The sequence below is a fragment of the Peromyscus californicus genome, unplaced genomic scaffold (genome assembly GCF_007827085.1).
Source record: "Peromyscus californicus insignis strain IS unplaced genomic scaffold, ASM782708v3 Scaffold_20__1_contigs__length_68692818, whole genome shotgun sequence".
In the NCBI taxonomy this organism is placed as follows: Eukaryota; Metazoa; Chordata; class Mammalia; order Rodentia; family Cricetidae; genus Peromyscus; species Peromyscus californicus.
Window position 1 is genome coordinate 38,991,480 of NW_026294503.1, and position 23,193 is coordinate 39,014,672.

Below are 23,193 nucleotides of genomic sequence, written 5' to 3' on the forward strand. Positions count from 1 at the left end.
CAAAGACATATTTGCAGACAAAATACCCATACACATAAAATTAAATTAACTTAAAAAGAAAAGGTTATAAAATTCAAGCTTCAATGTCCATCAGTAAAGTCTTATGCATAGCTAGTCCATCTGCTGGGATCTGGGACTGCTCATTCGCCGGCTCCAGGGGCTGTCAATCTCAACTCTAGTCCTTTGTCTTCTATTACTCTGGTAACTATCATGATCAAAAGCAACTTGAGGAGGAAAGGACTTACTTCATCTTACAATTTTCAGGTCACAGTCCATCACTGAGGGAAGTCACAGCAGGGACTCAAGGCAGAACTGGAGTTACGAACGGATGCAGAAGCCGCGGAGGAACTCTGCTTACTGGCTTGCTCAGCCTGCTTTTTTATAGAACTTAGGAGCACCTACATAGGGGTGACACTACCCACAATGGCCTGGGTCATGTCAATCAGGCTACAGGTCAGTCTGATTGAGGCATTTTCTCAATTGAGGTTCCTCTTCCCAGACAACTCTAGCTTGTGTCAAGTTGACACAAAAATCAACTAGGCCACCCTTGAACAAGTTGAATGGCCGTGCCTCTCGGTACTGTTGGGTCTGTATTCTCTGTTCTCAGTCAACCACCCCAGCCCTGCTGAGGTAGGAAAGTTGACTACAATGTTAAGTTCCACATTTTTTTTTTTTTTTTTTTTTTTTTTTTTTGGTTTTTCGAGACAGGGTTTCTCTGTAGCTTTGCGCCTTTCCTGGAACTCGCTTTGGAGACCAGGCTGGCCTCGAACTCACAGAGATCCGCCTGGCTCTGCCTCCCGAGTGCTGGGATTAAAGGCGTGCGCCACCACCGCCCGGCTAAGTTCCACATTTTGACCTCTAGTCCTACCAGCTTTTGCTGTGTCCATTAGGAATGTCATGGCTGGCCACTCAGCTGACATTGTCGTGTTCTGCGGTACCTGTGACAGGACAATGACCAGCCATACCAGCACCCCACCCCAAGTTCCTTCCTAGAAGAGGTATGGACCTCAGTGAGACCTCCATATGATGTTAACAGCTACTGGGTGGTGACTGCTGGCTAGTGAGTCTGGTGACATACTCACCAGGTACTGCACTGTGTGCTGGGGGAACCCAGAATCCTACTGGAGTAGGAAACATGGCTAGGCAGTCACGGGCTCAGCTGTGGAAGGAGGAGGGGTGGCAACACTGGCTGTAGACATCCAGAGCTATGTAAACCAAAGAGAGGGGCCAAGGACACAAGCACAGGGACGCAGACAGCACCAGTGGTGGCATTACAGCTGTGTTGTTGTGCCAATCTACCCAGAAGTCTATTTTAGACTCCAGACCCTGGCCCCAAGGAAACTAAACACCCTGTTTCAGCTACCTGTATGAGGGCTACCAAGTCATAGTTGGAGCTCCCCACTCCCCACCCCAGCACTGGCTCTATCCACGTGACACTGCTCCATCACACAGGCAAGACAACACCTCCCACCCTATCTCCAGTGCTGCCCAGGATGAGCACGGGGTGCTACCACCCCCAACACCCCGCTGCCAGCACCACATCCCTGGGATGCCTCAGCCAGGCGATTCCCAGCAAAGCCCTAAACAAACACAACGCCCGTCCCTAGTAAATAATTTTTGGTTTTTTCCAGGCAAAGGCTGAACAACAATGGTGGGACCCGGAAGGTTCCCTGTTCACAGGAAATACTCACTGTGTCACTATGTGTACATGGGACAGCCCACTGCAACGCTTGAGTCACATGCAGAGGTTTCTATTCACAAGGACATTTTTGATAAACTGGTGTTTTGTGGGGGAGGGAGGCTGGGAAAGTGGCCTATAAATATTTAACAAAACAAAAGGTCCAGGATGGGAATAGGAACTCATTCTTTCTCTCAATGGACAAGCCTGCCAGGCCAGATAGGTTTGTACTCCTGGACAAAACCCCATGATAACATTCGCTGGTGAGAAGAAGTTCTTCGTGGGAAAACTTCAGCATCCTTGAGTGACCTCAGGAATCTCAAACAGCAAGCTCACTGTGAGCCTACTTCAGGGCAGCCTTGCTAAGGCTATAGCGTGGGGAGAATGGGCTACTTTCCATAGGCCAGGTCACTGGTCACCTGCTACCATGCCAGAACCAAAGCAAGGTGTGCTGAGACCCTGGGGCCTCCCTGGGCAGGGAAGGAGGGCAGCAAGGAAGACACTGGGGGATGGATGCACATCTCCAGCTAAAGGCGGGGCCACAGAGCTTCCAGGACCACTTTAAAGTCATCAGTGGGAAGACAAGGAAAGAGTGAAACCAGAAGCTACTCAGGTGGTTTTTCTGAGCTGTTTCACAGGACTGCCACTGAACATGCCACCTCTGTTTCCACTACCCACAGCCCACAGAGTGATTCACTGCTCAGTTACACAGCTGTAAGCAAGCGTTCGGAGAAGAAGGCATATGCCTATCATCCTAGTACTTAGAAGGTGGAGTTAAGAAAATCAGGAGTTCTTGGCCATCCTTGGCTACACAGCCAGTTCAAGGCTAGCCTGGGCCACATGAGATCCTGTCTTAAGAGACCTCCTCCTCTAAGTTCCTCTCCAAAGAGAAAGAAAGCAGGGGCTCGGGGATCCTACTTGCTCTGGGTGAACAGATGCCCAGGAATGCCATCACTGTACCGCAGACACAGCTGTCTGAAGACAATACACAGGTCTGGTCCCCAGGTCACTGATTCAGACCAGGATGCAGGCTAGGAAAGCTCTGAAGCTCAAGTCACTTAATGGTCACATACTCATCACCAAGGCCACTGCCAAGTGCAGAACGTTCTTCCATGTGGAGTGAGATGCATAGAGGAAACCAATCACCTTCCAGGGTCCACACCAAGGCCAGGTGGTTTCGGAACCAATATGAGACGAAGGGGTCCTTGCACCACCACCCTCACGGCTGCATGAAGGCTGGAAACCCCAGTGCACCTGGCTCCTAAAAGAAAGGGGTCCTAAGCACCTGTAGGGAATGGCCCTGGTGAGAGGGGCACAGGGGCTGTGGGCAGGGCCTGTCTGGTGCCCTCCTCCCACTTCAGCCTCATAGCAGAGTGCTAAGAATGCTGGACCAGGAGACATCAGAAAGCCCTATGTGGGTAACAACGGATAACCTTCCTATGAAATCCAGTCTCACATACGCCCAGGTAATTCAATACATCTTCTTCACTTCCTGGAAAAAGCTGACAGGACAGCGACGCAAGGAAGGATGTCATACACATGGTGACATCTCCCCAGATAAAACTCAACATGTCCGACAAGAGCACCGGGGATGAACAAGCCTGTTCCATGCTGGGGACCTGGAAATGGGTGCTGGAGAGGTCTCCTTGGCTTTGGTAGCAGTGCTGACACCCAACGAGGTGCTCCCGCTGCCTCACCCTCCACTTTGTTTAGAAGATGGGACAAGGTATGCACCTCTGACAATCTAGGGACACAAGTGGCACAGAGAACTGCCCCCTACACACACCCATCACCAGCATGAGGCTCTCCACCCAGCAGGCGTACACTGTCAAGCTTGGCACTGGGACAGCAGAGACAAAGCAGCTTCAGACAGGGGTCCACCTAGGAGCAGGAAGAATGCCTTACCAGATGTCAGGGGGTAGTAGCACTGAGGACCATGGGGTAGCACTCTGAGCTGGTCTGAGTCCAAGGAAAAGGTAGACAGTGGAAGTGAGTAGCTCAAGACAAGCTTCCAGAGAGGGAAGAGTCTCCGAGCCTTTATAGGTATGCTAGTGACCAGGACCTGAGGCAGGAAGTGCAGGTGGCAGGCAGATGACCCCAAGAAGGAAGCACAGGTGGCAGTGGGGGAGGGGAAGCAGGTCCTCTGGTACCTTTTGGAACAGTCTGGTTCTGCTTGTGTGTGAGTGTTACTAGGCCGCTCACTCTGTGAGGGACATCTATTTGTGCAGCACTCTACACAGGAGTAGTGCGGTGCAGGGCACACCCCTGTCTCAGTGGCATCCTCTGAAGCTGGCAGCTTGTGAGGACTGTCAGGAAGGCAAAGGAAACGCTAGGACAACACTTCCTTCACCTAGGTCTGAGCAAAGAAGCCTAGCATTTGCCTCCATTCCCAGATACCTTTTTCTGCCCTCCGAAAGGACACCCTTTCCTTCTCCATGTCTACGGCTCAAAGTGCCCAGAGAGGAAAGACTTGACAGGCAGGCCCAGGAAAGCGAGGCAAAGGACAGCAGCAGCCATGCTTGGAGGGGCGGAGTGTTGGAGGGGAGGAGCCATAAAAACCTGCAGGCCAGTCAGGCAGGCAAGGCTCAGGTGCCAGGAGAGCCTCAAAGACTTCTGGTGGGGAAATGTGTGGCACCAGAAGGGTAGGCAAGCTGACTTATGGGGCTCAGAAACACTTGTGTCTAGGGAGCCATCAAGTCCCCCAAGGTCAAATGTCAGGTGATCACAAGGCCATAGAACAAATGAAGCATACGCTGAGTCACTCACTGGGAAGCCCCCGCCCGGCCTTGTGGCCCTGTTGAAGATGAGCTGGTTGGAAGGATGCCTCAGACTTTTGATTCTTCACTGGCCACAGATCCTGACAGTATTTTCGCTTTCAGAGTCCCACTGTCCTCAGAGTACACCCTTCAGAGTATGACCATGTCCCTCCATCCAAACTGGCTCTCAGACTCTTTAACAGCACCTTGTATCCCTTAGTAGGAGTTCCAAAGGGGGTGGGCTGTGTACTGTGAACTCTAAGCAGATGAGCAGCACCACTGCCTCAGCATAGCCAAACTGAGGTAGGACTCAAGCTTCCCATGCTGGCATGACCAACCCTCACCGGGTAACCATGTCCCTCTTGTTTGCCCTTCTTGAGCATCAGGTGCATCGGGCACGCCTGGAGATGCTCTCAAATTGAGTATCTGCAGCCGGGCGGTGGTGGCACACGCCTTTAATCCCAGCACTTGGGAGGCAGAGGTAGGTGGACCTGTGAGTTCAAGGTCAGCCTGGTCTACAAGGTGAGTTCCAGAACAGCCAGGGCTACACAGAGAGACTCCGTCTGGGGGGAGGGGGGCATGCAAAGTAAAACAGACTCTTCAATGCTAAGCTTGTCACTGCCTCATTTCCCATGCAGGTCACACACCCTCGCCCAGGGATACAGATGCCTGACACGCAGAAGCCACACAGGGCTTTGTCAGTCAAGTGCTGAAATGCTCGGGCCTATGTTGTACTGTGGAAACGGGTGATGACAAACATCACTGCTCCCGGGACTTCTGCATTCAGGACGGGATGCACACAGCCCTGTTCACTGGTCCTAATTCCTGTTACTGAAGTACACTTCTGACCCAGAACGCTGTGCTGGTATCACCGCTGACCAGGCTCAGCTGTCACAAGGACACAGGCAAGGGAGTCGGGGTGCACCATGTTCTGGACAAAAGGGACAGTAAAGGACAATGAACCCAAAATGGTTCCCTAGGAGCTGCCAGGCCATATGAGGAAGGCCTAACTAAGCTGCTGGCAGGGAGGCCAGCCAAGCGGGGCACATAATGGAGAAGTATTACAGGGCTCAGGGTTCTACAAAAGGAAGAGGCAGTACAGCTCCCAACTGCTGCTGGGTCAGAAAAAATTATCTCCTATCCACAGCATTCGCCTTAGTCATTCCTTCAGAGGAAACCCAACTACAGGTGTGTGGACAGCAAGAGAGTCTTTAAAGAACAGATGATGACTGTTCCTCTAGTCGCCTGCATTTGCCCCCGCCAGCACGCCTGCAGCCAGGGCTGCCTCAGGTATGAGACTCAGGCCCAGGTTCCTCTTTTGCACCCAACTTGGCTTGGCCAAGTGTCGGAGAAAGTCCTACTTGTCCATCCCCTGCCATCAGTTTCCTCTAGGCTTCTCCTTTTGTGATCTGTCTGCAATGAAACCTGCAGACACAGGGTGATGGACAGTCCTTTATTGTGATGTGCCCACGAGTCACAAACTGTAACACCCATCCAGGTCCTCATTTCACTGGGGATGTGGCTCAGTGGCAGGATGCTTGCCTAGCATGTGCAAAGCCCTGGTTCTCCTCTACAGCACTACAAAGTAAAATAAAAAACAAAAAGGGGAAGTAGACAGCCCATTTTGTACCAGAGACAAGACCTATTGGTAACTGTTTAAACAAGCTACATGTGTATACATTCTGTGTAGCTTCCATTTAAAGTTACCCTTTCTTCTACATTAGGGATAGAATCCAGGGTCTTACACAAGCCAGGCAAGTGGTGCAGTGGGCACCTTCTATACTGGTTGCTTTTAAGAGTAAAGACAGCATTGGTTTTTAAGATTTTCCAGGTAGCAGGGAGTGGCAGCACACTCCTGTACTTCCAGCATTAGGGAGGTGAAGGCCTGAGGGTCGAGAATTCAAAGTCATCCACTGCCACAGTCTGAGGCCACCCTGGACTCTATCTCTCAGAAAGCCCACTTCTCTCATGACATGGGCATGCCCTTCCCAACAGTCACACTCCCTACCTGACTGTACTAATGCCTGGCCCCCAGAGCACCTCTGGGCCTTTACGCGATCTCTGGGTTGCTGGTATCTTCATCTATCTTTTCAATACATATTTGTGGTATTATGTTAAAATTTACCTAATTTTTGGCTTTCATCATAAAGTTTTAATGACCATTTCCTGCAGGAACTGATGGCTTTTTGCCTTCATTAACCCAGTATGTATGCTCTATGTCCTGTCATCCTGTTCTGAAATACACAGGGACCCTCAAAGCATCCCTGCATCAGCACCAGACTCATACACACACACCAATCCAGGCGTCTGGAGCAAATCCCTCCTGCGGCACGTAGACTGAATGGTAGCGTCCTGTCACACGAATTGGCTTGGCCACACGGTGCAGCCTTCACCTTCACTTCCCATCACTCAGCACTCAGAATGCTGCTCAGATAAACAGCCCTACTCACGGGCTCTCCTCCTGCACTTAGCTAGAGCACCCCCACCTTCTCGCCATCAGCAAATCCTTAACGTTCCCAATTCTTGGGAGACAAGAGAGAAGACTCCAGCCAGAGGGAATCCAGGGCAACCCCACAACCTCTGCCTCAACCTGACTGTGCAGCCACGCTCACTTACAGAGGGAATCCAGGGCAACCCCACAACCTCTGCCTCAACCTGACCGTGCAGCCACGCTCACTTACAGAGGGAATCCAGGGCAACCCCACAACCTCTGCCTCAACCTGACTGTGCAGCCACGCTCACTTACAGAGGGAATCCAGGGCAACCCCACAACCTCTGCCTCAACCTGACTGTGCAGCCACGTTCACTTATAGCCTTTCTTCTCTGCAAAGTAGCAGTTCAGGTGACATGTCCAGGTGTCCAGGCAAGTCCCAGGCTTTGGGCTGTCATGCCACTTCCATGCCAGGCACACTGCCCAGCACCACCAGGCAGGCACTTAGTAAGAGTCTGACAAAAGAATAACAGCGTATGGAATTCCTTGGGAAAAATGACTGCAGTGACTATTTCATTGTTTGTTAAACACAATGATCTGAAAAGCAAGGAAATCCAGACTTCCCTCCCAAACACAGTCCTGAGCACAAGCTGCTTCCCAGTCACCGGGACCACAATTCGGGAGTTACTCGCCCCATTCTCCACATGCACACCATGCGCACGCGCACACATAAAAGTTCCACTTTAACCAATCAACAACATGCAGCACATTTCCAAAGTGCCCCCATTAAACACTCTCCTCCCTCTCCCTAGCGCCCACTACTCTGCCTTCTGTCTATGCAGTGTGTGTCCTTTTGCACCCGGCTTCCATCACTGAGCACAAAGCCCTCAAGGGTCACCCCTCACTGGTCATTTGCCTCCTCAGTACCACCTTCAGCCCACACTGCTGCAGCCTCACCACAGGGCACACAGCACTCTATGGGGAAGGGCCAAGAGACAACATGTAAGAAGCCTCCGAATGTATGTGCTGCTTTCCTTAGGGTTCCTGGGGTGGTGGTACGGTACTGCAAACAGCAAGGGATCCCAGGCCACTGGTTGAGGTGTGCTGGCCAGGGAGCCTGGGGAAGTTACTACTGCACCTGTGGCCAAGTGTCCTCACTTCTACAGCACCCATTCTGGCCCACCTGTGCCAGCCAGCACATGCTGCTGTGACAGCCACACCAGGGAGCTACCTGAAAAGTGGGACAGGGTGCCCTCAGTTCTTCCTGCCAAGGAGACTATTTCAAGAGTGAAAGCTCCAGGACTCTGCTTTTTCTCTGAGATGAACTTCTGTTGAGCTGGGGGAAGTGGAGGGGAGGCGGACAACATATGGTACAAGGTGGTAAAGTCCTTACCCAACACACTCTAGGTCCTGGCTTCTACCCCTAGTATTACCTTTCAAGATCAGGTGAGATGGGGGGATGACTCTATTTGCTAGGATGGTTAAAGTTCATAGCTCAAATGATCCTTCTACCCAGCTGGTGCCTTTTTTTGGAAGTTGGGTGGTGGTGGTAGTGGTGTTAAGGGTTCTGATGCTGAACTCCAGCACTCACGCACACTATACATGTAAACACTGGGCTACATCCACAGCCCTGAGTGTGTTCAAGGGGGTAACAAAGCAAAGTGTGCTACCTGCACAAGCTCTTGGATGCCAAGGGTCACAACAAGAACTCCTTGAGAGGAGTTAGGTGTACCCGAGTGGCAGGAGGGTACCTCTGACAAGGCACGCAGACCCTCTAAGGTAGGGACATAGCTGGAGCAAGTGTGAGAAGTTGCGGGACACCTGACGTATCTACACAGTGCACGTTTGTGAGCATGAGCTTGTTGAGAGATGCACTGCACTCAGATGCCTCCTGTGGAATGTGCCTCTCAGTTCTCACCAAAGGCTTGCCATGTTTGAGCACTTCAACATGAAAGTGACAGCCGGAAGCACAAAAGGCAGCCAGCTTTGGAGGCAGTGTGCTGGGGTCCTTAGAAGGGCTGGGCTCAGGCCACAGCCAGGAAAATGACCACCCTGCTGACGACTCTGTGCCAGGCTGCTGTGACTGGCATATTGGCATCTTGCTCATGCTCACAGCCTCCATGGCTATGCCTTACACAGGCCCTTGTTGGGGAGTGAAGGGCACAGAGGCTGTTTTCATCTTCCAGTGTCTCTGTGTAGATGACTATTAAAGGGCAGGCTTTTCCCACAGAGAAGAGGTGGGCTCAAGCTTCCGCCAACTGAATCCTAGAAACACACCCGTTCCCCAGGAGCTTCCATGGAGTGTACTCACAAAGTGGTGAGCAGTCCTACTCCTGCATGTGGGAGACAGTAAACCAGCTTTTCCCCATACATAAACTGCAGACTTCAGTGTCTGTTCTTGGGTGCTACTCTTCTGAACCTTCACCAAAGCAGAGCAGGTAGACTCTCACGCTAGCCCAGCCGTCATTCATGAGTCAAGTCCATAGACCACAACAAAAGGCACCCTTTTCTCTGTTATCTGATTTTCCTTTTCCCCGAGTATACTTCCTGAGTCAAGAGGGAAACAATAAACAGTAACAGGAGACTGGACTCCTTCTCAGGGAAGAATGTAACATGGGAACACAGCACAGAAGGACACCCAACAAGGCTAGGCTGGCTCTCTAGAAGTTTCCCATAAACTTCTGAGCAGTGTGCTTCCAACTCTGCCTTTCAAAAGCAGCTGTATGTTCACATCTGGTCCTGAGTTTGAGATACCAGAGTCATGTGACCTATGAATGGCAGGGCACACCACCAGCCATAGTAGGCAGGCAGGGCAGGTGTGTGTGTGCTCTGTAGATCTTTCAGGCCCTGCCTCTGCTCAATCTCTTGGGACTGGCAGCCTGGTAGTCAGCTGGCTTCCCATCACACAGAGGGAGGAGGCTAGGAATGATGACACATACTTGTAATCCCTGCACTTGAAGGCAGAAGCAGAAGACCACCACAAGTCCAGGACAGACGTAAGTCTTGGCTCCTGGTCCCAATCTGAGAACCAGAGACAGAATTTCCCTGTTAGGCCTACTGACAGTGGGGACAGCATTACAGGAGGTGGTAGCATTCCCTGTTAGGCCTACTGACAGTGGGGACGGCATTACAGGAGGTGGTAGCATTCCCTGTTAGGTTACTGACAGTGGGGACAGCATTACAGGAGGTGGTAGCATTCCCTGTTAGGCCTACTGACAGTGGGGACAGCATTACAGGAGGTGGTAGCATTCCCTGTTAGGCCTACTGACAGTGGGGACAGCATTACAGGAGGTGGTAGCATTCCCTGTTAGGCCTACTGACAGTGGGGACAGCATTACAGGAGGTGGTAGCATTCCCTGTTAGGTTTACTGACCGTGGGGGACAGCACTACAGGAGGTGGTAGCATTCCCTGTTAGGTTTACTGACCGTGGGGGACGGCACTACGGGAGGTGGTAGCACTCAGGGAGCTCAGGCTGGGTAGGAAAAGCTCACCTTCTGCTCCAGGACAAGAAAAGGGCAGAGGCGCAACATGTCTGGTGGCCAGGCCTATAATGCCTGTTAGAAGCAGAAAGATCACCAACTCAAGACCTGCCTGGGGTATAGAGGGTGTTCAAGGGCAGCCTGGGAGACTCAGATCTGTCTTAAAACAAGCAGGCAAGCAAAACAAAAACAAATGACTAGGTTTGGTGGCACACATTTTTAATCCCAGCACCTGGGAGGCAGAGGCAGGCAGATCTCTGTGAGTTCAAAACCAGTCTGGTCTATATAGCAAGTTCCAGGACAGCCAAAGGTGCATAGAGAGACCCTGTCTCAAAAAACAAAAACAAAAGTAAAAAGTGAAAATTGAGCCAAGGCCGTAACCGTGACTCAGTAGCACAGCACATGCCAAGCATGCAGCAGGCCCTGGGCTCAATCCCTAACTCCACATACAAATAAACTGTACTAAGAAGTGGGTGTGGTGTTATGTAGCTGTAATCCCAGCACTTGGGAAGCCTAATGGGGAAGATCGAGAGTTGTAGGCCAGTCTACTGTACAGAAAGAAAGCCTGTCTTGAAATAAAAGGTTCTACTGTCAGCTGGGTAGCGGTGGCGCACGTCTTTAATCCCAGCACTTGGGTGGCAGAGGCAGGCCGATCTCTGAGTTTGAGGCTAGCCTGGTCTACAAAGTAAGTTCCAGGATAGCCAGGGCTATTACACAGAGAAACCCTGTCTTGACTCTCTCCCACCTCCCAAAAAAAGATTCTAGTATCAACAGTAAGAAGAATGAAGCCCCTGAACATTCCTGCATGGTGGGGAACTGAGGACACGGGCTGGGATCTCCTGAGGAGAAGCCTCTTGGCCTGTCATGTCTCAAGCTGTGCAGCATGGTGCCGCTGACCCTGAGAACAAGAGCCTGGAGTCCGGTGAGCTCAGTTAACAGCCCTCGTCCTTACTCATTCTATGGGGAGGAGACTTCCAGGTGCTCTGGCCCAGGGTTTCACTTTCCTGATAGCTGTGCAAAGCAGAGGTGCCCAAGGCTCTGTGGGAGCCCAGGTGAAGGAGCAGGAGCACTCGGGTCTCACAATGTGCCAGACTCACAGAAGCATGTCAGACATGTAAACTCAGTGACTGTTTTCAAAAGAGGTGCTGGTACAGAAGTAAACCCACAAACACTGGATGAGGGAGAGCCAAGGCTTCCCCAAGGAGTCAGCCTTGGCTGTGGAACACGGTGCCTTCCCACACCACCACCTTACAGGCACAGAAACCACATATGCCACTGGAGCAAACGATGGAAATAACAGAGAACCCAGAACCCAGGGGCCACGCGGCTATCATAAAGGAAAACACTGATTTATCACAGGGCAGCTGGCCGGCCACACCACTTTCTGTTCAACCCAAGCTTCTGGAGTCTCCCCTATTCCTACCCTTCCCTGAGGGCCAGCATGGGGGAAACCCCAATGCGGTCAGGCTCAGAATGACCAAACATTACCACTATCAAGGGCAGAGGACATTGCGGGCAACACCTCAGAGGACACTGGCCTCTCCATGCTAGACAGGGCTTGAGGGTCCCTCTATCGGTCCCAGTCCTGTGTCAACAGTACAAGGAGTTGTACCGTGGTTAAAAGGCACAGGAACGCAGGCTGCAAAACTTGTTGGGACATCAGCGCGACTAGGGAGGCAGCCTGCCACATGGCTGGTGACAGCCAGAAGTTGGGAAGAAGCAAGCAGAACCGACTTCCTCTCCATGGGACATTCAACAGCCTTTCTGCACCCCACATGGGGGCTCATTGATCAGCTTTACCGCAATATTTTAACACGAAGACAACTTACTAACTGAGAGGAGTGCACTCACAGGGCAACACAGGGCACTGCCTTTGGGAACCGCCAAAAGTCAGCCTTGCACATGCTCGCTTGATTGGCTACTCCTGGACTGAGCCCATCTGGTCCACTGACTTCAAAGGGCACAATTGCGCTAGTGCTCGGCTCACTTGCTTCTGCTTGCCACCTTCCAGCCAGAAAGTTTTCTATGGGAAACCGAACATTCGAAAAAAGAAAGGACAGACTTCCTACCACTAATTGCACAGTTTTTATGAAGGGATACTTGTCAATAAAAACATCTTTCCTTTGAAATCACTTTGAGGGCCAGTGAGATGGCTCAGAAGGTAAAGGCAATTGCTGCCAAGCCTGAAGACCTGAGTTCATGTTCATTCCCAGGCCCCACATGGTGGGAGAGCACTGATTCCTGAAATTTGTTCTCTGAGCAAATGTAAACTCACAAGCCTCAATCAATCAATCAATCAATGTAATTGAAAAAAAAATTAAAGCAGTGATACCCACTTTTAGAAAGATGAATATATGCGAGTAATGGGGAAAACACCATGTTCTAAATCATAAAGGGTTTAGAAATAGCATCACCATAAAGCTTCAAACAGAACACCCAGAGCCCACACATCAGCTACCAACTGCTATGCGACAAGGCACACGTGGAGAACGGCTTACAGCGTTTGTCCATTCTCTGGGTCAGGGACCTGATGCTCAGCTCAGGAGTACGGCTCAAGGCCTCTCAATCCAGGTCTTGACCAGGCTGTGGTCATTGCAAAGCTCAGTTGGGGAAAATTCTGTCACTACGAACTGACAAGATTTGGTTTCTCACAAACTCCTAACTCATAACCTTGGGTCTTGCCTGGCTCTTGGTTGGAGCCTTCCCTGTCATGCGGATCTCTCCAAGAAGCCACAGAGATCTGTAGTAAAATGGAGTCATTGAGGGACTGGTGGTGGTTCAGGCCTATAATCCCAGCTACTTGGGAGGTGTGTACAGTAAAATAATTAACTAATTAAAATGTTAATACATAACAAACCTCATACAATAAATACCCAAAATCAAAAAATGAAGTGTTGAAGGTAATGTGGAAACAGTACAACACATGAAGTGTGAGGATTCCAGGCAGCTGTGGGTCCTGGGTCTCAGCAGCTTGGGGATGTGGATCACATCTCTGTTGCTACAATGTAAGCAGCAGGCCAACATGGAAGTCCATACTGGCTCCAGATCTGCTTGCTACCAGACCTGGGTGGTAGCCAGTTCTCAGAAGGCTTCGAGAGAACAAAACACACACCAAGAAAGCCTGATGCCTCCTTCCCAAGTTCTCACGGGGCTAAGCTGTCTTTGGTGAGCACGGCCTATGTGCCCCAGTGCCTTCACGTGACAGGTCCCCAAGGATGACAAGCAGCACAATGACAGACCAAGAGAACAACCACGTGTCGTCAAGCTACCCTGCTAACCACCCTGCTAACCCTCCAGGAGAGTCCCCAGTCCATCTGTCATCTGTGCTATAAGCCGTCTGGCCAACTCCTATGCCTTCTGAGAACTGGAAGTGAATGGAGGAGATTAAGGTCTGATTCCCAAAGAAAAGCATGACAGGATCCAGAGTGGAACTCAGAATGAGACCTATCCCAGGGGCCTTACTAACGGGGGCCGCAGAGCAGGCGTACATGAGGTCGTGAGCACCGCCAGTATCAGGAAGCCTGCTCCACACAGACCTGTGTGCTCTGAGGCCCAAGCCACATCCCAATGTGATGGAAGAAGTGGTGATGATGTCACAGGGGAATGACAAATCCATGTTGAGCTGACTGATCCCAGCATAGCAGGGTTAGCTTTTACCATGCAAGGATGTGGTTATGTTGTGGCAAGAAATACTGCTAAAAACAACCAAAGCAGACAGGTTTTTAAAATACTAATCCTGATTACATTGCTTAGCCTTTTATCTAGTTCTCTTATGAAGCTTCAGAGCTCAAGAATTAAGTTTTTAAAACTGCCCGAGTCTACAGAGAAAACTAAAGATTATGATAAAATTTGGGGGGAAACCCATTCTAGCGGCACCCTGGAAGGGTTGCAGTCACCTCTGGGGTGGGATTGCACTCACCCCCATTCCATAGGCAAGAAACTCGGGTGTGACACCAGGATCCCTGATTTGCCGCGGTGGTACAGCCAGTGGCCTCCACAGCTGGTATGCTCAACATAGCCAAGCCCAGTTATTTTCAAGTGCCCTGCTACAAGGACATGCAATGCAATGTCCAGAGCAGAGGAACCACCCCTGAACCTGGTTCACAGAGGTCAAGGATCCATGGCAGGGGTCCCCAGGGCCTTCAGTTCCACCACCTGTGGCTGGAGCTGCACACTCGGCGGCAGCCAGGCCTGCTGCTGTACTTACCTATCTGTAACAGTATGGGTGTAACCAGTGCTGTCTCCATGGCGTAACAGAATTCCCTGCCAAACATCACTGCCCCGTGCATGACCCATAGGCGTGTGGGTATTCTGTCTATGGACCCCTCACTGATGGTCTCCTCTTGGGTCTCAGCCTCTGTGTCTCTGCGTTTCTGAGGGTCTGGCAGGGGCACAGGCAGCTCTTGTACTTGCATAGATTCCGAGTCGGCATTCTGCGGAGCCATTTTCATTACCACCAAAATATATATATGTATTTATTCTACCTATATAAATAATACTATCATCTCTCTCCAATGATAAATTAAGACGTCTTCTCGTTCTGCTGCAAGTGTATTCCTCGGCAAGTAACTCTTGTATTCCACTCTGTACCAACAGGCGTCTCAACTTCTCACACGAGCCGTGCAGCAACACAGAAGGGTTTTTGGTCGGACTGTAAACATATGGCTTGCTGGCTCACTGTGAGTTAGAGTTAAAAATCCATAAGGGCCACTCAGTTAATACCAGTTTCATCATCATGACTGTGAAGGCGCTGCAGTCACTTCTGTTGCTACAGAGAGGTAGGGAGCTGACACACACAGGCGGTCTTCTGTGACTCCCCATCGAGCGGCTAGAGGATCTGCAAGAGAGCAGAGACAAGCTGAAGTCAGAGGTGGCCTCTGCCCACACCTGCCGCCACTGACAACACTCAACACGAGCTCGTGAGGACTATTCGGGGGCAGCTGAAGAAAGTGGACTCAGGAGAGAAGTGGACAGGGAAAAAAGTGCCCGCTCTTCAGCCAACACTGACACCATCGTGTCAGGTTTTCCTGTCGCGGGAGTCACCGGTGGCATCCTTCCTGGCCCTCTAGCACAGGAAAAGAGGGCAGAAAGGAGAGGGCAGCTGGGAGGAGCGGCTGACAGAACCACAGAGGGACACTGTGGTCATGAGACACTCCCTGCAAATGTGCAATGAAAGGCGGAAGAGGCAGGCTAGACAGCCGGGGATACCAGGCCCACTACCTAAAGGCCAACTCAAATCTGTCCTGCGGCTGGGTCCTCAGCAGCAACTCGGGAAGCAGTCCTCCACCTGTCCAGGTTGGAAAACTCAGTGATAATCAAATGAACGTTAAAAGGCCTTTCCACGCATGCCAAACCCTGTAACTTCAAGCAGTTCTCAGACACCCTGCCTACGTGTGGCATTACCAGGGGCCTTGCAACACAAGAGCTTCGTCTTGAAGTCTGCTCCACTCCAGTTTGTGACCGGCTTGTGACTTATCTCTGCTTAGACACATACCACAGTAATATATTGATTCTTAGAGATAACTAGACATGTCCCTTTACAAAGGATCCCGACATCAGTGCGGTGGCACATAGGTGTGAGCCCAGCAGCAGGGAGGCAGAGGTAGGAAGATCTTGAGTTCTAGGCCAGTCTGGACGACACAGCAAGAGCCTGACTCAAACAAATATGTGCATGTACACATGCATGCACATGCCAGCTGCCCCAACAAGAAGAAAGGTGGGGGTGCACAATACCCTGACCTCTTTGGGAGGTAGACCTCCAGATACTAGGTTCCATCTGAAGGGTTACAAAAAAGGGTCCCTGAATCATGCAGAGCAGCATTCTCATTGGATTTGAAGTTGGGTCTGTAGGCAGATAGCTTACCAAACATTTCTCAATGGTTGCTTTGGATAAAATATTTCTAGTACTCTGAGTTCAAGGCCAGCCTGGTCTACAGAGCGAGATCCAGGACAGGCACCAAAACTACATGGAGAAACCCTGTCTCGAAAAACAAACAAACAAACAACATATATACATATACATATATTTTTTTTCTAGTAATATCTACTTAGTAAAGATGAGTCCTAAGCCAGGCATAGTGGCACACACCTTTAATCCCAGGACTCAGGAGGCAGAGGTAGGTGAGTTTAAGGCCAGCCTGATCTACATGGTGAGTTCTGGGACAGCCAGTACTACACAGTGAGATAAACAAACAAACAGATGAGTCCTAACTAGCCCTTTCTCCCCTTCTAGGGTAGGTAGAAAACTTGGGGTGAGCACCGCCTAGTCCCTCCCTCTCAGTCCTCTCAGGCAGGGCCAGGACAGCTCGACTGGGAAGGTTTCCCAGTGCATTGGCTTTCAGCTCTCCCCACCCCCCCCCACTCACCTTGCTCTTTGGCTACAACTATAACCCACCCCCTCAAGCCCACCCTCCCCTCCCCCCATCAGAGATTCAGCAGTCTCAGCTGTACACCGGCTTCTCTGTCCCCAGTTCTACTGCAACTCCACACTGCAGCCCTCATCTGAAATCTCACATTCACCTACCTACTGTGCCATATAAACCTCAGTCAAGGGAATGGAGAGAAGATGGGAGAGACAGCTTAAGTGGTTAAGAGTCCTTCCTACTCTTCCAAAGGACCCAAATTCAGTTCCCATCACCCATGTTAGGCATCTTACAACTCCATGGAACTCCAGGGGATTCAACACCTCTTATCTCTGAGACACTGGCCATCATGTGCACACCAGCCTTTACAGGCACTCAATATGCATAATGAAAAAGAAAACAACAACAAACGAGTTACCTACTTATACTCCTCTTTCTTATCAGGAGCCACTTCAAACACATGGTATAAGCAGTGGGGAAACTGATCCTACCCTCAGCTCCGCTACTCTTGACTTCGACCTTCGCCCTGGGACTGCTGAGAGTAACCACCATGATCTTTATGTCAAACTGCCAGTCTTTTGTCAAAACAGGGCCTACAGTTTAACCTGTTGGCCTGTTCCTGACATGGACATTCTGGGGACATGTACCAATACAGTTTGTGGAGCTGAAACAGATCAGCTGGGTGTTGGACGGGACAACAGTGATTATTTTGCAAGCGGTCCTAAAAAACGTAATTACAAACACCAAACCCTTCAGCTCTGCTCGGTGGCCTTTGGCCCACTTCTGCTCTATCCTCAGAGACTTGTGTGCCTGAGATGCAGGGCTAAGACTTGGCTCCAGAGTCACTGCAGCAACAGCAGAGATGAGGCAGAAACCCTCTGACACCAGGCGCGGTGGTGCATGCCTGTACTATCAGCTCTTGCAGGGTGGAGGCAGGAAGAAAGGAGTTCAAGATTGTCCTTGGTTATATAGCAAGCTTGGGCTACATAAGACCTTGCCTCAAAAACCAAACGGAAAAGTAAAATGAGACAAAAAAATAAAAAATAAAAAATAAAAACCCTCCAATACATGGTGTGCAAATCAGTCTAGGCAGTCCATGCCAGTCACAATGTTAACAGGGTAGCTACTGGCCAGGGACACTCTCAGCACCCTGTTACATTCTACAGCATCCAGCCATCAGCCCCGAGGTTGAGTAAGGCTGACCTAAGGGTTTCTACAAGGTGTCCAAAGCCTGGGCCAGCAAGATGGCTCAAAGAGTACAGACTGACATCCTTGGGATCCATAAGGTGTTAGTAGAAAAATAACTTTTCAAGCTGTCCTCTGATTTCTACTCACACCATGACACATGGTGAATACATATGCATTCATACAAAATAATTTTTTTTTAAATTTAAGTGTCTGAGCCCTTGATGATCACATCTGAATCAATTCCAGCCCGTGTGGCCAGCTTTCTTTTAAAGCCACATATAGCTTCTGTTGTATATTCTATTTAGTTTTCTTCCTTTCTCTCTCTCTCTCTCTCTCTCTCTCTCTCTCTCTCTCTCTCTCTCTCTCACTCTCTCTCTCTGTCTCTCTCTCTCTCCTCTCTTTCTTTTTTAAACAACCCCTTAAATGCAAAACCAGCTGACCAGCCCAGCAGAACCAGGCCTCCAGGCTGGATCTCACTACCAAGTTGCAGGGTGCTGACCTATGCCCTGGAGACAGGTCAACCATTCTCAGGAATCTCTCAATTGAGTAGGTTCCTTTGTTGCCCCATCCAAACAGCTTCTGGGTTTTCAGCTCCCACTTGATCTGAGCACACCACCACTGTCAATGCGTTATCCCAGGTTGCACAAACAGAGCTGGGAACCTTATGCCATCAAGTCACATGCTGGCCCTGAAGATGTGGTGTCCTCAGCTAAAGCTAGGCCTCCACAGCAACATTACACTTCTCAGGCGGTGGGGTTTCACAGCAGCTTAAGGGGAAGAGAAGTCCAAGTAAGAAGTCCAACAAACCATGGTGTAGTACAGTGTGCAGCTTCTGGTCACAGCTGGCACCAGGCCTGGCTACAAATACCTTCCCTTCAACCTGGGCAGAGCAATGTATGGTAGCACAAGTACCAAGTGAGTGCCAAAAGAAACAGACATCAGACTGGGGGGTGGAGTGGAACTCTGGGATGTCTGGGGTCTCCCTACTCAAAGACTCAGAACTGGTGCAAGGTCAGGACTCAGTTAGCATAGTGCTCAGGTGTGCACACAGGTGCCAGGCAGCCTCAGCACCCATAGTCTCAGAGGAAGCAGCCTGGAGAGCCTGGCACCCAGCTGTACCTGGGCTGCTGCTGTCATCTTTGAGGGGATGCAGTCCAGTCCAGCTCTGGGAAGAGGGATGCTTACTGTAGCGGCTTGTGCTCCCTGGGGCTCACACCATCCAGTCCTGCTATGCTTCCTGCCTCTCTGCACCAGCTGAAGACACACCAACCTTTCCAGACTCTTCCCCATTTAGGACAGCGAGCTCTGGTCCTGCCAACACCATTTCAGCTCTGGGCTGAATGACATACCATGGCAGCAGTTGATCAGCCCCTCATGATACACCAACATCCTCACCTCCCTAACATGGGTCCTCACACCAGAACTAGCCACACATCAGGAGTCCAGTGTGGTTCAATGAAAGATGATGTACCACTTGAAAGCAGTGACAGGGAGGGCACCCACTGCCTCCCCTGGCCACACCCACATTCCAGAGTTCTGGAGCAGCCACACCTGGTGAGCCATGAGCAGTAACCAGTCCCCTCATCCTAGATCTGACCTCTCTGGAATCCTTGTGGATAGTGTGTATGCTAGGTTGGGTACCTGCTGCTCAAGTGGTCTAGGTGAACAGAGAGTACATTTCACACAGGCAAATGCCATGAGCATCTTCCAGGCAGCCTTAAAGAGCAGTTACTAAGTGCAAGGCCTGCTGAACATGCCCCAGTCTGTAAACTCCCAGACACTGCCAACCCATGGCACTCACACCACTGCAAGGCAACTAACCCTCCAAGAGCCAGGGCAGCTTTCCAAACTGGGATTCTTAATAAAGTCATGGTAACAGCTAGAATAAAACAGACTCAAGTTGTCGTTTCTTGACCAACACACAGGGATTTGACCACCACTGTGGAAAACAACCTGCTCCCCATCAGGGTACCACCTGGCACAGCCAGTAGGCCCAATCTCTTCTTCAAAACTCTAGGAAGTGGTGGTTAGATGAAGGGCCCCACAGAGTAAAGCAGTTTTGAAATCACACCCAGGAGAAAGGGACCCCAGCTGATGGAGGGATACATATAGGTACATAAGGAGCTATAGGGTGCAGTTAAGGAAGGAAGGAAGAACAAAGAATACCATGTCCCAGCTAGGCATCCCTACTCTGCAAAGGGGGAAGTATTAAGGATGGTGTCCGAGCAGCGCAGGAGCATCTCTGCTCCAGAACCACTGTCAAAGGCCAGGGGCCAGGCCTCCAATGGCAGCAGACTTTCTGAGAGTCAGTTCCTACTCTGTGTTTCCCAGCATTCTCCAAATTATTCCTCCATCCTCATTTCTAAGAACTTTATGAGCATATGGACTTTAAAAGCCGCGTGATAGGATCTGGGGGAAAAGTCCTTTTGGAGTCTGGACTGGATTCAACTTGTCTTTTGGAGAGCTGCTGTGCTCCATAGCCTTATTTTTGGTTTTCTTTCAAGCCCACTCTGCACCTTTGAGGAAAGCCCTTGGGGGCTCTTGCATAGCTCTGCACACTTCTCAGGCTCATCCCTAACTCCACCTGCTTTGCCTCTGTTGCCAGGATTCGTTCTTCCTTGGTCAGTGGCCATTCGAAGGCTAATAATGTTGCTTGCTCACTCAGACTCATGTCCCTTCCATCTCACTGAGGCTACTGACTTTTGTATTTTAACTTGTTGTTTAATGCTTTTGTCTGCGAACAGACAAAAAGAAGAGAATAGCCAAGTTAACAATCTGCTCATCATTCCCAGACTTGAACGACAGCACTTCTGAATCTCAGAGGCACCTGATTGGCTCACTCATCCATTTCCCCAGAGACAAGGCATCCCTGGATAGCACCTAGTCCTCTCCATCTGTACTTAACCAAGCATAGCTCTTGTTTGGGAATTCAGGTCTTTGCTGTGCCTTTCCCGGGCACAAAGACCCTACAGGGTGGAAAGGCCTTCTTTGTGGGCTCCCCACACCCCATCTCTGATACTCTCTATCAGAGCCCAAAAAGAAATGGAAGGAAGCTTGAAGGAAGTAGGGTGGAGCCATGACTCCTGACCAGAGGTCAAGTACCCAGCATTTGGTCAGCACATTTCAGGAGAGAACCATCAAGTGTCATAAAAGCAAGTTCATTATCCATAAGGCAATGCCCATGAAGTCATTTCCTAGTGCAGAACCATCAAGTACCATAAAAGCAGGTTCATTATCCATAAGGCAATGCCCATGAAGTCATTTCCTAGTGCAGGACAACTGTTCCGTGGAAGGAAGCTGGTCCCATGCCATCACAGGAATGAACACTATGTAACCACATGCAAAAGCTTCCTCGGAGAAAGACAGTGTAAAATGCCCAGGCTAAAAGCATGATGACATGCAGAGGCTGAAGCCAGAAGGACCAGCTGCCTCTTCATAACACAGTTCTGCACTCCTGAGAACAAAATTAGGCTATGGCTTCTTCTGGCCTCTTCTGTTAGGTGACCTCTGACATAACCAGGACGGTTTTTCCAGTACAGCAAAGACTGCTTCCCTCGAAGCCTGCTCCAGAAAGCTGCCCACTTGGTGACAATTCTGTTACAGTCTGCAGATGTACTCAGACAAATGCAACGACAATTGTTCCAATCAACAACTTCCTCTATTGTCCTGTTTCTAATGTGAGAGTGACTGATGCCAAAACATGTGACTTCCTTCAGGCTGTTGTGGAAAAGTGTCTGGATAGCAGCTCTGATCAGTACCCCACGCGTGGCTCAAGGTTTTGGGGCGCATCTTTTAGGTGTGTGTATATGTGTGTGGTAGAGGTGTGTGTGCGTGCATGCATGTGTTGCATACGCATGTGGAGGCCAGTGATTGACACTGGGTTTGGGTTTCTTCCTCAATCTCTCTCCATTGTATATACTGAGATAGGGTTGCTCATTTGAACCCAGAGCTTGCCAGTTTTGTCTAGTCTGGCTAGATAGCTTGTGTCAGAGGTTCCTTCCAAGAGCTGAGATGACAAACGGGCTACCATGATCACCTGGCAATTAGTGGGTGCTGAAGATCCAAACCTGATAGGAGGCAAGCACTTCACTTTCTGAGCCACTTCCCCAGCTCCATAGCCGGGATGTTTTAAGGGTTGAAACGGTTACAACGTTCACCAGCAGAGTCAAAATCAATGAGGCACTCAACATGGGCACTGCCCAAGAGTGCTGGTGGTGCATGCTGCACTTACAGATGCCCCTACCATGGTCCATACATATTCTCACACACATGTAGACTGTGTGCTTTAACTACATGCAGCCAACAAGTGCTCGGTGGTGACTGGTTTGCCACAGCACCCACATTCACACGTATACACAGACACAAATTAAGGCACCACACCCTCAGAACACCATGAGTACAGGAGGTGGTCTTCAACTTAAATGCACAGTTGAAATAACTTAAATATGTGGTGACTCCATCCACCCTATGGCACAGCCTCCTGTGTCAGCTGCTCCCCAGAGCACATGGCTGCCTGGGAGGTTCAAGAGTTAGAGAAAAAGCACCTTACCAAATTGCTACCCTGTAGTGGAGGATCAAAATTCAAAGTCCAAAGTACAGTATGGGGAGAAGGCAGCTACCTGCCTCTTTCACATCAGCATAATGCAAGAAGGTTGCTGGGGCAACCTGACAGGGATCGCAGTGTGATACTAGGCACTAATGGAACCACAAACAGCCCTGAGCAACATCACTGACATAGCCTCTTGGTCCCCAGCAGCACCTCTCTTCAGATGATCAGAGACAACACAAACCAGAGAAACTGGTCCAATGGCAGCAGATAGCAAAGAATGTCAATGTATGGACCAAGAGTATAAGTCCAATTGAATCCACCTAATCCAATGTATCCATGGTATGAAAGAAACACAGCACATAGCAAGTCTGTCTTTTACTGGAAAGCATGTAAGCAATGAGTTGATGCTGTGTCAAGAGAGCAGGAGGGTAAGCTACAGACCAGGAGAAAGGACTTGCAAAGAACACAGCTGACAGAAGACTGCTATCCAAAATACACGCTCAACTCTCATGGTCAGAAAACAGTCTGATTAAAGACAGGTCGAGGACCAGGCGTGGTTGAAAATGCCAGTAACTATATCATGTGCGCTGCAAAAGCAGGAGGGTCAAGAGTAGTTCAGGGTTGGTCTAAGCTGCGTATCGAGTTCAAAGCCAGACTGGGCTACATGAGACCCTGTCTCAAAAACTTAAAAAAAAAAAAAAATTTGGTCAAGGATCCTACAAGGAAGGTCATGAAGACACACATATATG

General features: G+C 50.2%; 1 protein-coding gene across 2 annotated transcripts in view; it reads right to left on the reverse strand.

The window, feature by feature from the left end:
• Positions 1–23,193, reverse strand: part of Slc45a4 (solute carrier family 45 member 4) — a 75,281-nt gene that overhangs the window by 18,148 nt on the left and 33,940 nt on the right. For both annotated transcript variants that reach the window (XM_052747992.1, XM_052747991.1), the window contains exon 2: positions 14,553–15,182. In XM_052747992.1, the coding sequence (XP_052603952.1) occupies positions 14,553–14,796 (244 nt within the window). In that variant the 5' untranslated portion in view covers positions 14,797–15,182. The remainder of the gene's footprint in view (positions 1–14,552; positions 15,183–23,193) is intronic.